General features: G+C 42.6%; 1 protein-coding gene across 1 annotated transcript in view; it reads right to left on the bottom strand.

The window, feature by feature from the left end:
- Window positions 1-1,231: 1,231 nt before the first annotated feature.
- Window positions 1,232-16,131, bottom strand: part of glb1 (galactosidase, beta 1) — an 84,754-nt gene continuing 69,854 nt past the window's right edge. Inside the window, exon 16 of the mRNA XM_060850270.1 lies at window positions 1,232-2,004. Coding sequence (XP_060706253.1) covers window positions 1,729-2,004 — 276 coding nt within the window. The 3' untranslated portion in view covers window positions 1,232-1,728. The remainder of the gene's footprint in view (window positions 2,005-16,131) is intronic.

Raw genomic sequence — 16,131 nt, 5'->3', positions numbered from 1 at the left:
TCTTTACATTCATATCCCAGCCTCAGCGTGGGATACGAACCTGGAACTTGTGAGTCAGAGTCGGAGTGGCACAAACCAAACCACAGCTGACACCAGGTTAACTAACTTTAGTTATTCTATATCCAGTAAGACCCATATCCACCAGTTCTAAAATGAATTGGAATGGAAATTGCTGGATAGTTTCTGAAAATCTTTGCCTTTAATACTTGAGCTGCTCCACTTGTACCAGGAGATGGGGAAATTGAAATCTCGCATCACTGCTTTGTTCTTGCGACATGTCTCCTTGACCACTGCATTCAAACATCTCTCACTGCACACCAACACAACCGTAGGTAACGCATTGCAGAGTACGGCAACTTTTGCACTTCATTCACTCAATCCATGGGTTACCTTTGTCTGGCTGCTCTTACTGAAGTTCTTTATTTTCACAGTGGTAATTTGTATCTATTGATCCTCTTCCTTGTTTCCTCTCTCTCCTGCCCCTCTGGAAGGTATTACAGCCTGTGAAGTTACAGCTATCAGTCTCTCTGATCGTTACTAGGTCAGCAGGGTGGGTGGAATGCACAGCTTCTCAGGTATCATGGAAAATGATGCTAGTTCTTGTATCCCTGTAATAAAGCACAGTGTAAAATGCCTCACAACTTACCCAACTTCGCTTCTTTCATTTCCTCATATCCTACATAATGAAGTGCAAGTAAGAGTGAAGTTGGGAAAACTGAACAAAGGCAATCTCTGGTGCTCAATGTACTGACAAGAGAAAGTCCAGAGCAGAGACAGCACTTTGAGTAATCATTCAGGGAGACTGCTCAGCAACTTTTCTGCCCACAGCCAGACAACTGTGCTGATGTCGGCTCCATTTGAGTAGTATTGCAGGCTGGCAGCTTCCATCGAGAATAAGAGGGTACAAAGCTTTAAATGGTGCCTACGTTTTTGTTCTGCGTAGCCACTCAAGTTCTTGATTCCTCTAAGACTGAATCAGAGAAGGATGGTGGGATGTGTCACTATGTCTCTGAACTTGCACAGCAATTGGGATAAGCCGAAGGTTACAGCTTATCCAACGTTCTGGGGGCAGTCAACTCTGCCTGCATTCCCAACATCTCATGTGGAATACGTAGTATGACACTGGTGGATGTGTGGTGCCCTGAAGAGAGCACATCAAAGACCAATCTGTTTCATTCTGTCATTCAAAACTGCAACTTCCTTACGTCGGTAAATGAATAAAGAGACCAAATTTAAATGATTTCAGTCTTTATAGTGCATGAACAATATAACACGAAATTTGAAGTAGTCAGGATTTATTATTTACATTCATTATTAATGTTACAACATGCCCTGATTTTTTTCCCCCAAACCTTGTATTAAATCAAAGGTAAATAATGATCACCCCTCAGAATCAATTTTATTTCTTGGCAATTCAATATCATTAAACATTTTCATTTATTTCTCCAGTAAAAAATCTGTCAAAGTCTCATTCGAGTTTTTAACCAGTTTTAAGGGCAGAGAGAAAACTACGGATCTGTGCAAATGAATCTCTACCTCATTGTTTTATTTCTTTCACACAATCCCAAGATGGTTGCATGGTTGTAACGTTGGTTATTTATCAACTTGCATCAGTAAAAAGCAAAAAAAAAAGACAGAAGTGTTAGCTTCACTTACAATATGGAAAAAGACATCCATATTCAATAGTCATCCACACAAACTGATGTGTCACACCAGATCAGTAACACATTAACCATTCAGGTCATGCATGCCAAGACTGTTTATTGAAAGCTTCTGGAGAAAGTTGGTGTAAGCTGTGGTTCCATTTAAAACAGGAGTGTCCACAAATTGCACAGCACAGACTGCGTTATGCTCAGCTCCACACGGTGCATTCTCCAGCTCCAGCACTGTGACGTTGTTAACTGCGGAGGTGCTGAGAATATGAGCAGGAACATACAGAGTGATTTGGGGTCCCCTGGCTGGCCAGTAACGACCTAGGTTAAAGCCGTTGATCCACACTTGACCCTGGGGCAAAACCAAACAAAATCAATTACGACAAACTTGCAGATCAATAGCCTGACAATCCAAAGATTCAGCACTAAGTATATTACTAAGGCTGGGGAAAGAAATATTTGATTATTTCATTTCTATCATTTCATGCATTTCATACATGTTGAAACGATTGTCACAGATTTGAAGGACATTATTCCTACCTTGTCATAGAAAACCCAAATTAAACCACATTTTACACAGGAACAGGAGTGGGCCAGCACACTGCCACTGATTTAGCTGGCTCTCAGTGTGGCTGCACTGTTTCCAATTCTAGGTAAAAGCAATGACTGCAGATGCTGGAAACCAGATTCTGGATTAGTGGTGCTGGAAAAGCACAGCAGTTCAGGCAGCATCCGGGGAGCAGTAAAATCGACGTTTCGGGCAAAAGCTCTTCATCAGGAATACAGGCCTGTATTCCTGATGAAGGGCTTTTCCCCGAAACATCGATTTTACTGTTTCCAATTCTGGGCACTCTCTCTAAAGGAGAGATATGAGAGGTTGAAAGGGTCATTGTAATGTCCAGTGCACATCTGTGAAATAGGAGCAGGTCATGTGGCCTTTAAAGCTTGCTCAGCCATTTAATAAAATCCATTACCTCAGCTTCATCTTCCTGCAGTATCCCTTTCATTCTCTCAGCACCAAAAATCTATAGACCTTTGCCTTTAATACAATCAACTATTGAACATCCTTTCTGAGGTACATAAATCCAAAGGTTATGACGCAGAGTAAAGAAATTCCTTTTCCTAAATGGTCAAACACTCATTCTGAGGCTATGTACCACATGCTCAGCTCTCCAATCAATGGAAATTCTACTCTGTTGAACCCCTTAAGTTTCAGTGAAATCGGCTTACGTTTTCCTCAACTCCAGGGACTATGGACCAGCTCCTCTCACCCCAAAAATCACTTCAGTGAACTTCCACTGCACTCCCTCTTGGACTCCCTCTTTCCTTATTTCAGGAAAAAAAGACCAGAAGCTACGCACACTACTCCGGATGTGATCTCATCATAAGAGCATCCCTGCAACCTCTTTCTGCCCTCCTTACCACGTATTTTCCAACTCAACTTTACACCAAATCTGAATATGCTACTCAATTCCCTGATCTACATCACTAATAGAAATGGTAAACGGAAAACAACTCTGGACCAAGTACTGCTTCCAATCTACTTATCAATCTTCAGCTCTTGTCATTCTATTAGCTGTCCCCCCTCCATTCTAAAATATCCTAATTCTATGTAGTAACTGCTTGAATGACACCTTATCGAATGCTGTTTTAAATCCAAATAATTATAATTTGTGGGTGGGTCTTCATCCATCTTACTACTTACCTCCTCAAAAACACATTAATCAAGGGTTTGTCAAATACCATTTCTCTGGTCATAGATCTTTGTGTACTCTGCTCAAAGATTCTTTCAGTGACCCCCTGTTTCCATATCCTTAATTATAGTGTGTGACATTCTGCATGCTGCTTATGTTAAACTGACCAGTTTATAGTTTTCTGTTTCTTCAGTTCTTCCTTTCTTAAATAGGGAGGTTCCATTTACTATCTTTTAATGTTTGGGAGCAGTCCTGGTAACAAGGGAGTTCTAACCGATCAGAAGCAGTACATCAACTCAATCTGCAGCTACAACTACAGTTAGAAGATTTATAAAACAAGTCCCACCTCTTTTCTCAGCATAACATTGTATCACTGCCCAGCTTTGTATCACCTCCAAATTTGGTCCTCACATACAAATCACTGATATACATCGTGAATAGCTGGGCCTCAAGTACTGATCCTCACCGTACCTCACTTGTCTGCTAATATGAGAATGACCCATTTACCCTTACACTGTTTTCTGTCAGGCAATCAACTGTAATCCATTGCAGAACATTATCTCCTATCTCACCTATTTTAATTTTGCAAACTAAGCACCTTCTAAAAATTAAATATCCTATATCCATTGACTGTCTTTTATTGAGTGTGTTAGTAGAACCTTCACATTCTCCATATGTCTGGGTGGCTTTCCTCCGGGTGCTCCGATTTCCTCCCACAATCCAAAGATAGACTGTTTCGGTGAATTGGCCATGCTAAATTATCCATAGTGTTCAGGGATGTGTAAGTTAGGTGCATTAGCCAGGGGCAAATGTAGAATAATAGGGTAGGGGAATGGGTCTGGGCAGGTTATTCTTCGGAGGGTCGGTGTGGACTTGTTGGGCCAAAGGGCCAGTTTCCACATCATAGGGATTCTATTCAACTCTCTCTCAACAAAAGACCATATTAATCCAGGGAGTCATTCTGTCTGTACAGAAATGACTAATAGTTGGGTCTGTATTTCACTGTGGAGCTGGTCACTGAAACCCGCCAATTATTCAGCCTTAACGCCAACCTCTGAATGGCACAAGTACTGCATTGTTATTGACTGTGAAGGTAACCATGGTTATGAACTTTAACGTTTCTGTCTTCTGGGCTGTTGTGGGTGACATTAACAATGCCTCACAGTTTGCAGTGCAATGCTCTACGTGGACCTCTATAACACAGCCTTTATATTCAGAGATATAGAACCCAGAAACAAAACAGCAAGAAAGTTTAGATCAGTGAAGACCGAAAAGATAAACTGACCCAAATAAAGTGTTTAATGCAAAATAAGCGCTATCACAAAATATCACTTGTACATTGACACTTCTTCCCAACACAAAGCATTCAACCAAACAGCTCTCATTTGTGGCTTCAAATATCATTCATAGAGTTTGAAACACTCACTTGAAAGATTTTATGAAATACCCTAGCAACACGATAGCTGGGATAGTATGTCTGCGCATTAAGCATTAGGGAAGAGAAGTTGAGGTATGACTATTTCCCCCGTCACACCAAAGGCAAAGCAAACTGAATCAGGCACCAATTAGGTACTCAAATGCCAGCTGGCAAGTTTCTCATCCAACGAGGAGACTTGACACTGAAGTGCAAAGACAACTAGTCAATCAGAGGCTGTAGCCTCTGGGAGCTGAAGAACAGTCACTGTGGGCCCAGACTATGTAAACACAAAGAGCTGTGTCAGTGGGTGTGCACTTCTGAGGAAAGGGAAATTACAAAAGGGGAGGGGGAGGGAGCTTTGAGGCGAGGGTCAGATTTGGCTTTCCTCAGTCATCCCTCTACTGCAACCACTGTCCCTCTTCCCCAGCCTCAAAATTCATCCCTTCCTAAATTGGGACAGATTAAGGGCCACCCAATCACACCCTCCAAAGCAGCTGGCAGGTCGCCTCAGCTTTCCAGTTGGAAGCCAGAAAGGTAGCTGATTGAGGCTGGTGGTGAGTCAAGGCCCTAAAATCGCCACTAATGGAACGACTGGTGGCCGGTCAGAAGCGTGCCCCAAGCATCATCTCTCCCACAGTTGAATTGCCAAGATGGAGGGAAGGGCATGATCATCTCCCTAGGGCCAATATTTTGACCCCTCCACCATTTCCAGTGAAAGTAGATCATGCCCTATGTATAGTCTGTTAACCACATGCAATTGAGACAGGATGAACATTTGACTGTAATATGTACACTCTGAAAATTCACAATACTTCAACACTAATTGTCCCTTTTCAGAACTCACAACAGAGGGGGAGTTGTACATGAGAATTTTCGCTAATCTAACATCACTAATGGAAGTCAAAGAGGCAAATTTAATCACCTGTAGCAACAATGATGTGGACAGCGAAGTTGCACAAAATAAAGTCAGAAGATTTCCCCCTTTCTATTGGCTTAAGGGCTTTATTGTACCCTTTTGCTGGGTTCTTTGATTTCCACTCACTCATTTATGGGTACGCAATAATGTTGCAAAGTGCATAGCTGTGGTAGCAATGTGTGAAGCAGCTTTCTCCACCTGTTTCATTTCTGCTTCAAAACAAAGCAGTAAAAATAACAGCTCACAAAGAAAGAAAGTGTTCTCAATAACAGGACTCAAAACATTAACTCTATTTCTCTCTCCACAGTAGGTGTCAGACTTGCTGAATTTTTTTATTCACTTGAGGGACGTTGCTGTCATTAGCTGGGCCAGCATTTATTTCTTGTCTCTAGTTGCCCCCGAGAAGGTGGCGATGAGCTGCCTTCTCAAACTGCTGCAATCCACATGCTACAGTGTGATCCACAATGCCCTCTTAGGAGGGAACACCAGGATTCTGACCCAGTGACACTGCAGGAACAGCAAAATAATTCCAAGTCAGGATGGGGATTAGCTCGGAGGGGAATCTGTAGGTGATAGTGCTCCTATGTATCTGCTGCCCTTGTCCTTTTGGATGGAAGAGGTCGTGGATTTGGAAGGTGCTGTCGAAGAGTCTTTGGTGAATTTCTGCAGTGCATCTTGTAGTTAATACACACTGTTGCTACTGAGTGTCAGTGGTAGAGGCAATGGATGCTTATGAATGTGATGTGAAGCAAGTGGATTGCTTTATCCTGGATGGTGTCAAATTTCTTGATATTTTTGGAGCTGCACCCATCTAGGCAAGTGGGGAGTATTCCATCACACTCCTGACTTGGGCCTTGTAGATGGTGGATAGTTTTGGGGAGTCAGGAGATGAGTTACTCATCACAGTGTTCCTAGTCACTGACCAACTCTTGTAGACAGTGTTTATGTCATAGAGTCATAGAGATGTACAGCATGGAAACAGACCCTTTGGTCTAACCCGTCCATGCCGACCAGACATCCCAACCCAATCTAGTCCCACCTGCCAGCATCTGGCCCATATTTCTCCAAACCCTTCCTGTTCATATACCCATCGAAATGCCTTTTAAATATTGCAACGACACTAGCCTCCAGCACATCCTCTGGCAGCTCATTCCATACACATACCACCCTCTGCATGAAAAAGTTGCCCCGTAGGTCTCTTTTATATCTTTTCCCTCTCACCTTAAACCTATGCCCTCTAGTTCTGGACTCCCCGACCTCAGGGAAAAGACTTTGCCTATTTATCCTATCCATGCCTCTCATAATTTTGTAACCCTCTATAAGGTCACCCCTCAGCCTCCAACACTCCAGGGAAAACAGACCCAGCCTGTTCAGCCTCTTGCTATAGCTCAAATCCTCCAACCCTGGCAACATCCTTGTAAATCTTTGCTGAACCCTTTCAAGTTTCACAACATCTTTCCAATAGAAAGGAGACTAGATTTGCACGCAATATTTCAACAGTGGCCGAACCAATGTCCTGTACAGATGCAACATGACTTCCCAACTCCTTTACTCAATACTCTGACCAATAAAAGAAAGCCTATCAAACGCCTTCTTCACTGTCCTATCTACCTGTGACTCCACTTTCAAGGAGCTATGAACCTGCACTCAAAGGTATCTTTGTTCAGCAACACTCCCTAGGACCTTACCATTAAGTGTATAAGTCCTGCTAAGATTTGCTTTCCCAAAATGCAGCACCTTGCATTTATCTGAATTAAATTCCATCTGCCACTTCTCAGCCCATTGGCCCATCTGGTCCAGATTCTGTTGTAATCTGAGATAACCTTCTTTGCTGTCCACTACACCTCCAATTTTACTCTCATCTGCCAACTTACTAATTATACCTCTCATGCTCACATCCAAATCATTTATGTAAATAATGAAACGTAGAGGACCCAGCATCGATCCTTGTGGTACTCCACTGGTCACAGGCCTCCAGTCTGAAAAACAACCCTCCATCACCACACTCTGTCTTCTATCTTTGAGCCAATTCTGTATCCAAATGGCGAACTCTCCCTGTATCCCATGAAATCTAACCTTACTAACCAGTTTCCCACGTGGAGCTTTGTTGAACACCTTACTGAATTCCATATACCACATCTACCACTCTGCCTTCACCAATCCTCTTTGTTACTTCTTCAGAAAACTCAATCAAGTTTGTGAGATATGATTTCCCACGCACAAAGCCATGTTGACTATCCCTAATCTGTCCTTGCCTTTCCAAATACATGTACATCCTGTCCCTCAGGATTCCCTCCAACAACTTGCCCACCACCGACATCAGGCTGTCTGGTTTATATTTCCCTGACTTGTCCTCACCACCATTCTTAAACAGTGGCACCACATTAGCCAACCTCCAGTCTTCCGGCACCTTACCTGTGACTATCTATGATACAAATATCTCAGCAAGAGGCCCAGCAATTACTTCCCTAGCTTCCCACAAAGTTCTAGGCTACACCTGAACAGATCCTGGGGATTTATCCATCTTTATGTGTTTAATGACATCCACACTTCCTCCTTTGTAATATGGACATTTTTCAAGATGTCACCAACTATGTCCCCATATTTTATATCTTCCATGTCCTTTTTCCACAGTAAATGCTGATGCAAAATAATTGTTTAGTATGTCCCCCATCTCCCCACAAAGGCCACCTTGCTGATCTTTGAGGAGCCCTATTCTCTCCCTAATTACCCTTTTGTCCTTACTGTATTTGTAAAGATCTTTTGGATTCTCCCTAACTCTATTTGCCAAAGCTATCTCATGTCCCCTTTTTGCCCTCCTGATTTCCCTCTTTAGTATACTCCTACTGCCTTCATACTCTTAGAAGGATTCACTCGATCTATCCTGTCTATACCTTGCATATGCTTCCTTCTTTTTCTTAACCAAACCCCCAATTTCTCTAGTCATCCAGCATTCCCTGCACCTACCAGCCTTTCCTTTCACCCTAACAGGAATATACTTTCTCAGGATTCTCGCTATCTCATTTCTGAAGGTTTCCATTTTCCAGCCATCCCTTTATCTGTGAACATCTGCACCCAATCAGCTTTTGAAAGCTCTTGTCTAATGTTGAGCCTGGTTCTGCTGAATGGTAACCCCCAGAAAGTTGATAGTGGGGATTCAATGATTGCAACACCATAGAATGTCAAGGGGCAGTGCTTTCGTAGGATCTTATTGTTAAATGGCCGTAACCAGGCATTTGTGTGATGCACATGTTACTTCCCATTGTGAGTCAAACCTGTTGCCATGAGAGCTCTTGGGGTCACAGTCAATGTTGGGGAATCCCTCTCAACTGTCTATCACAGTGGTATCATCTTTGCTGGGTTTGTCCTGTCACAGAGCCAGGATGTGTCCAGGGATAGTGATGATGGGGTCTGTAAGGTATGATTCTCTGAGTATGACTAAGTCAGGCTGTTGCTTGATTAGTCTGTGAGACAACTCTCCCAAGTTTGGCACTAGCCCCCTCGTGTTAGTGAGCAGGATTGACAAGACTGTCTCTACTGCCGTCGTTTCCAGTGCCTCAGTCAATTCCAGGTGATCTGTCTGGTTTCACTTCTTTGCTGAGACTTTGCAGTGATTGATACAACTCAGTGTTAGGCGGCACGGTGGCACAGTGGTTAGCACTGCTGCCTCACAGCGCCTGAGACCTGGGTTCAATTCCCGACTCAGGCGACTGACTGTGGAGTTTGCACGTTCTTCCCGTGTCTGCGCGGGTTTCCTCCGGGTGCTCCGGTTTCCCCCCACAGTCCAAAGATGTGCGAGCCAGGTGAATTGGCCATGCTAAATTGCCCGTAGTGTTAGGTAAGGGGTAAATGTAGGGGTATGGGTGGGTGGTGGGTCGGTGTGGACTTGTTGGGCCGAAGGGTCTGTTTCCACACTGTAAGTAAGCTAAGCTAATCTAATTTCAGAGGATAGTTGAGAGCCAATCATAATGCTGTGGGTTTGGGGTTAAATGGAGCCAGACCAGGTGAGGATGGAAGACATTAGTGAGCTATTGAGTTTTTACAATGGGTTCGTGGTCATCAGTAGATTCGTAATTCCATATTTTCTTTTGTTGGAATCAAATTCCACAATCTGCCATGGTGGGATGCGGATCTGGGTCCCAGAAAATCAGCTGAGTTTCTGGACCAATATTTGCGCAATAATAGTACTAGATCATAGTCTCTGCCCGTTCATATCTCCAGGATTCTCTGTGTTTGATTCAGCAGCCACACAATTTTGCTTTTGTAACAACTCTTAAAGGTTGGGTTAGCCAACCAAAGGTTCTCGCATCACTGCATCCTGCACCTCAGCTACTGCAAGTGTGAGAAAAGGTAACTTCACTCTGAGGTGTTTAGACTCAGGTTGAGTGAACAGAGGTACAAAGTGGGTAATGGAGGAGTTTTCCACAGCAGGAACATTTGTCGATTTGGATATCATGGAGTCTGCTACTAAATACCTACTCTATAACGCATGGTGACATTGCTGAGGTTTTTTTGGTATTGTGATCTCCCATTGAACAAGTGAATCTGCAATCGAACCCTTACGGTAAACAGGAACATTGGAGCAGGCCGTTCAGCCCATCAATCCTCCTCTGCCATTCAGTTGGATCAGGGGTGAGCATCCAGGTCTATGCAACTTTTTAACAATTTCCTTTATACATTTGTGTCACTTGTTTCTATAAATCTGCTAATCTCTACTTTAAATTAACTCAATAACCTAAGCTTCTTCAAACCCACTGGGGTTCAGAGTTCCAATGACTCACAACTCTGAATTAAAAATAAAATTTCTCATCTCACTATTGTCCTAAGTGACTTCCCCCTTATTTTGAACTGAATCCCCTGACTCTACTATACACAACCGGGGGAAACAATTTACCTGCATCTATTTGCTTAATATTTTAAATGTTTCAGTGAGATCACCTTTTATTCTTTAAAACTCCAGAAAAAACAGGATAGGCCAGTATCAGCAGCCCTTGAACAAGACTGCTGAGGCTTTATTGCACTCCCTGTATGCCAATATCCTTTTTAAAGTAAGGGGCCTTATCTTCTCCATGCACGTGGAGAAGGTAATGTAGTGATATATTCCTAGTAGGCGTCATAATGACAATTTCAGTTATTACGTTGATAAATTCTGAAAATTAAGAGGGTGGGGGAAAATTGACAATTCTTAGGACTTCGAGTTTGAACTTAGACATAAAAAATCAAAAAACGTGGTTCTATAGTTTGACAATTACAAAAATAGTGATTTCCTGAGTTCTACACAGAATGCTTGACTGAAACGCAAAAACAAAATCAGCCGCTAGTACCAATTTCTTTAATTCAAAATGACTGTTTTTAGAAGAACCTTGCCTTCTAAGAATGAGTGAAAGTCCAAGGTTACATGAATATTCAGGTCAGTCACAACAGGAAAGATAACTCATTTTACCAGTCATCATGATGGTGGCCTTTTAAGCTTGTGTAAATTAGGTTACGTGTCAGCCTGAGTCTGTGTAAGAGACCGTGTGATTAAGTTCCTTCACGGATATTGAGCATGTAATTCAGGCTGCGTATCAACATAATCTACTGAGGTATGATTAGAAACAATTTAAACTGCTAGCCTCCTTCTGCACTGTGACAATTCTGTGAGTTATTTTTATTTTCCTGGTCAATAATCCACCTTTGAGCAATGCTACAGAGAAACAAACTGTGTGTAGGATTGTGCTAAACATTACTGGTTGAAGTTTCTAACCTCACTACACTTCAGTTCTATTTTATTAGTGGGGAGGTGCAATAGAGACATCCTGAGGATGTGAATGACACTATGGAAATACATTGATAGACACAATCCTGCTATGTGTACCTTGTTTCAATTTTTCTGTTTGCAGCCAACAGTTCCTGACGGAGGACTCTACTTGTCAACGTATCAAAGAAAGAATGTTCATAACACTGCTCATTTTGGTGGGATGAGCAGCAAAGGGGGCAGGTCAGCAGGCAAGAAAAATGCTGCCTTAAAAAAAATTAGGTAAACAGTGTCCAGGGACAAGGTTCAAAGTTGTGCAAAATGACAAAGCTCAGCTATGATCTGATTGAAAGCAAAGTCTGGATCAAGGGGCTAAATAGTCTCCTCTTGCTTCTATGTCTGTAAAATCGTCCAGAGCAGAACAACTGGTTTCCATTCCTTCGCTTTCAGAACCCAGCATGGACATCAGGATGCACAGTAGTGACTCACATGGACAAGGAAGTAGGTGATGGGCTCCATCCTTTGGGAGTTTCCACAGCACCAGCACCTGGTTCCTCAGGTTAAACAATCACTACCTATACTGTTATTGAAAATGGTTGAAGAGAGAGAACCTATACTGTACAGAGAGAGAGAGAGAGACAGACAGACAGAGAGTGAAACAGAGACAGAGATACAGAGACACAGAGAGAGAGAGAGAGACAGAAAGAGGGAGACAGAGAGAGGGAGACAGAGAGAGGGAGACAGAGAGAGACAGAGAAAGACAGACGGTGACAGAGAGAGAGAGAGAGACAGAGACACAGAGAGAGACAAAGAGAAGGAGACAGAGACAGAGAGATTGACAGACAGCGACAGAGAGACAGAGAATCACAGAATTATTACAGATCAGAAGGTTCAGCCCCATCGCACCTGCAACTGTTTTATTATCTACTCCATTCATAGAGTCACAGAGATGTACAGCATGGAAACAGACCCCTCGGTCCAACCCGTCCATGCCGACCAGATATCCCAACCCAATCTAGTCCCACCTGCCAGCACCCAGCCCATATCCCTCCAAGACCTTCCTATTTATATACCCATCCAAATGCCTCTTAAATGCAGCAATTGTACCAGCCTCCACCACACCCTCTGGCAGCTCATTCTACACACATACCACCCTCTGTGTGAAAAAGTTGCCCCGTAGGTCTCTTCTATATCTTTCTCCTCTCACCCTAAACCTATGCCCTCTAGTTCTGGTCTCCCCCAACCCAGGGAAAAGACTTTGCCTATTTATCGTATCCATGCCCCTCATAATTTTGTAAACCTCTATAAGGTCACCCCTCAGCCTCTGATGTTCCGGGGAAAACAGCCCCAACCTGTTCAGTCTCTTGCTATAACTCAAATCTTTCAAACCTGGCAACAACCTTGTAACTTTTTTCTGATCCCTTTCAAGTTTCACAACATCTTTCCGATAGGAAGGAGACCAGAATTGCACACAATATTCCAAAAGTGGCCTAACCAATGTCCTGTACAGCCGCAACATGACTTCTCAACTCCTGTACTCAATACTCTGACCAATAAAGGAAAGCCTACCAAATGCCTTCTTCACTATCCTATCTACCTGTGACTCCACTTTCAAGGACCTATGAACCTGCACTCCAAGGTCTCTTTGTTCAGCAACACTCCCTAGGACCTTAATCATTAAGTGTATAAGTCCTGCTAAGATTTGCTTTCCCAAAATGCAGAACCTCACATTTATCTGAATTAAATTCCATCTGCCACTTCCCAGCCCATTGGCCCATCTGACCAAGATCCTGTTGTGATCTGAGGTAACCCTCTTCGCTGTCCACTACACCTCCAATTTTGGTGTCATCTGCAAACTTACTAACTATACATCTTATGCTTGCATCCAAATCATTTATGTAAATGACAAAAAGTAGAGGACCCAGCACCGATCCTTGTGGCACTCCACTGGTCACAGGCCTCCAGTCTGAAAAACAACTCTCCACCACCACCCTCTGTCTTTTACCTTTGAGCCAGTTGTGTATCCAAATCCAAATTCCATTACCCGGTGCCAATCTCCTGCCTTTTCTCCCATATCCCTTCATACTATTTCTATCCAATTAATCATCCACTGCCCTGGGGTGGCATGGTGGCTCAATGGTTAGCAGTGCTGCCTCACAGCACCAGGGTCCCAGGTTTGATTCCAGCCTTGGACAACTGTCTGTGTGGAGTTTGCACATTCTCCCCATGTCTGCGTGGGTTTCCTCCCACAGTCCAAAGATGTGCTGGTCAATTGGCCATGCTAAATTGCCCATAGTGTTAGGTGCATTAATCAGAGGGAAATGGTTCTGGGTGGGTTACTCTATGGAGAGTTGGTGTGGACCAGTTGGGCTGAAGGGCCTGTTTCCACACTGTAGGGAATCTAATCTAATAATCTACATTCCGCACTCTAAATACTCACTGTATGAAAAAATATTTTCTCACATCACCTTGCCTTACTTGCACATTGCTTTAATACCTATGCCCTCTCATTCTTGTTCCGTTTACCTTTAGAAACAGCTTCACACTCTCTATTCTATCTAGTCCACTCATGATTTTGGAAATCTTAATCAGATCTCCTTCCAATCACCTTCTCCCCAAGGAGAACAGTCCCAACGTCTTCCACCTATCCTCAGAGCTGATGCTACTCATGCCCAAAGCCAATCTAGCAAATTGTTTCCATACTCTTTCCAATGCATTTACATCTTTCCTATAATGTGGCATCCACAACTGCACACAATGTTCCAGCTGAGGTCTAAGGGCTATCTTTTATAAGTTTAACATCACCTCCTTGCTCTTGTACAATATGCCTCTATTAATGAAGGTGATAACACTGTTATCATTTACTAACTACTCTCTCCACCCATCCTAGTTTCTTCAATGATTTATACACTCATGCATCTTGGTCCCTTTGCTTTTGTGCCCCCTTTAGAATTACACCCAATATTTTAAATTATCTTTCAGGATTCTTCCGATCACAGTGCATTACCTCATTTCTCAGCATTGAACCTCATTTGACACTTATCTGTCTACTCCACCAATTTGTCAATGTCCTTTTGGAGTTCCATACTGTCATCCTCACAGTTTACAATTCTTCCAAGTTCAGTGTCATCTGCAAATTGTCCCTTGCACACCAAGACCAAAATCATGAAATCATCAGGGAAAGCAAGGGAGCCAATACCAGACCCGAGAGAACTCAACTTCAAACCTTCCTGTCACCCAGAAAATATCTTTTGATCATTACGCTTTGTTTTCTATCACTCAACCAATTTTGCATCTAAGTTGTTATTGTCCCTTTTAAACTGTGACCTGCAACTTTCCTCACAAGTCTGTTATGATGCACTGCATCAAATACTTTCTAGAGATCCATATATACCACATTATAAGTATTACTCTCATCAAACCTTATTGTTACCTCTTCAAAAACTTCAACAAATTAAACACAATTTCCTCTTTAGAAATCCACTTTGATTCCTCCTAACTAATCCACCTTACTCCACGTCAATACTAATTCTATCCCGAATAATTGTTTCCAAACATTTCCCCACTACTGATGTTAAATTAACTGATCCGTAATTATCAGGGTTGGCCTTACAACTTGTTTTGAACAAGGACATAATGTTACCAATAAGCACATCTTTTCTTTCTAATCTTAATTTCTCTCTCCTTTGTCATCCAGGAAACTGCAGCCTTGCTTGAAAGAAGGACCGAAACATGTGAAAGGAGAAAGGGGAGGCAGAGATAAAGAGCAGGACAGATAAAGATAGAGAGAGAGAGAGAGAGAGAGAGAGAGAAAAAAAAAGTAGAGCGAATGGATTCAAAAGTTAGGGCCTTGGAGTGGTCCTTTGTTAAACCTTAGAGGGATTTTATCCTCCAGGTGGAAAGACATTGAAATCTCAGAAACAAAGGTCAGACCGGCCAGATCCCATTGTCATCTTTTTAAATGAGATGCTTTGCTTAATTTTTTTTTAACTTTTGTACATCCCAGACTTTCTTCTGCTTGTTATGGTTTAGGCGTGAGGTAGAATTAACCCCAACATGTTTCATTTCTGTACAGGCAATTCTATGTTTGCACTTAGCTACTTGAATCAATTCTTAAAAAGACCCAGGACTTCCCACGGGAACATTCTGTGAAATGTCTGAACTAGAGAAATGGTTAAATGAGTCAATCAGACTGACTGTGACCTTTAGGAAAGACTTTCTAGACACACAAACTGCTGTCTGTCTGGGCCTGGCAATTTTTCTCAGCATACATGGGTAATGGAAGAAACACAATTAATGAGCCTCATACTTTAATCTCACATTCCTCTGGTGCTACCAATTAATGGATTCCCAATTTTAACACAAATTTAGCGCAATACTCAAACAATAACTTACATTTCCACATGCTCCAATTTGCTTCACTGTTGTATTATTGAATAACATTCTGCACCAAGCCAGATAAGGAGGTGCAAGGACAGATGACTGAAAACTCAGCGAAAGAGGGAGCTTTTAAGCAGCACACTTAAGGAGGAACGAGAAGTCAAAACCTTTGGGGAAGAACTTAAGGCATGGTGGCAGTGGAATGACTGTAAGATCGAGGATGCTCAAGAAGTCAGAGTTGGACGAGTGGAGACATTGGAGGGTTATAGATCAGGAATGGATTTAAAAGATAGGGCCTTGTAGTGGTCCTTTGTTAAGCCTTAGAGTAATTTGAA

Source organism: Hemiscyllium ocellatum, chromosome 34 (genome assembly GCF_020745735.1).
Source record: "Hemiscyllium ocellatum isolate sHemOce1 chromosome 34, sHemOce1.pat.X.cur, whole genome shotgun sequence".
Taxonomy (NCBI): Eukaryota; Metazoa; Chordata; class Chondrichthyes; order Orectolobiformes; family Hemiscylliidae; genus Hemiscyllium; species Hemiscyllium ocellatum.
This window is presented reverse-complemented; position numbering and strand designations above follow the sequence as displayed.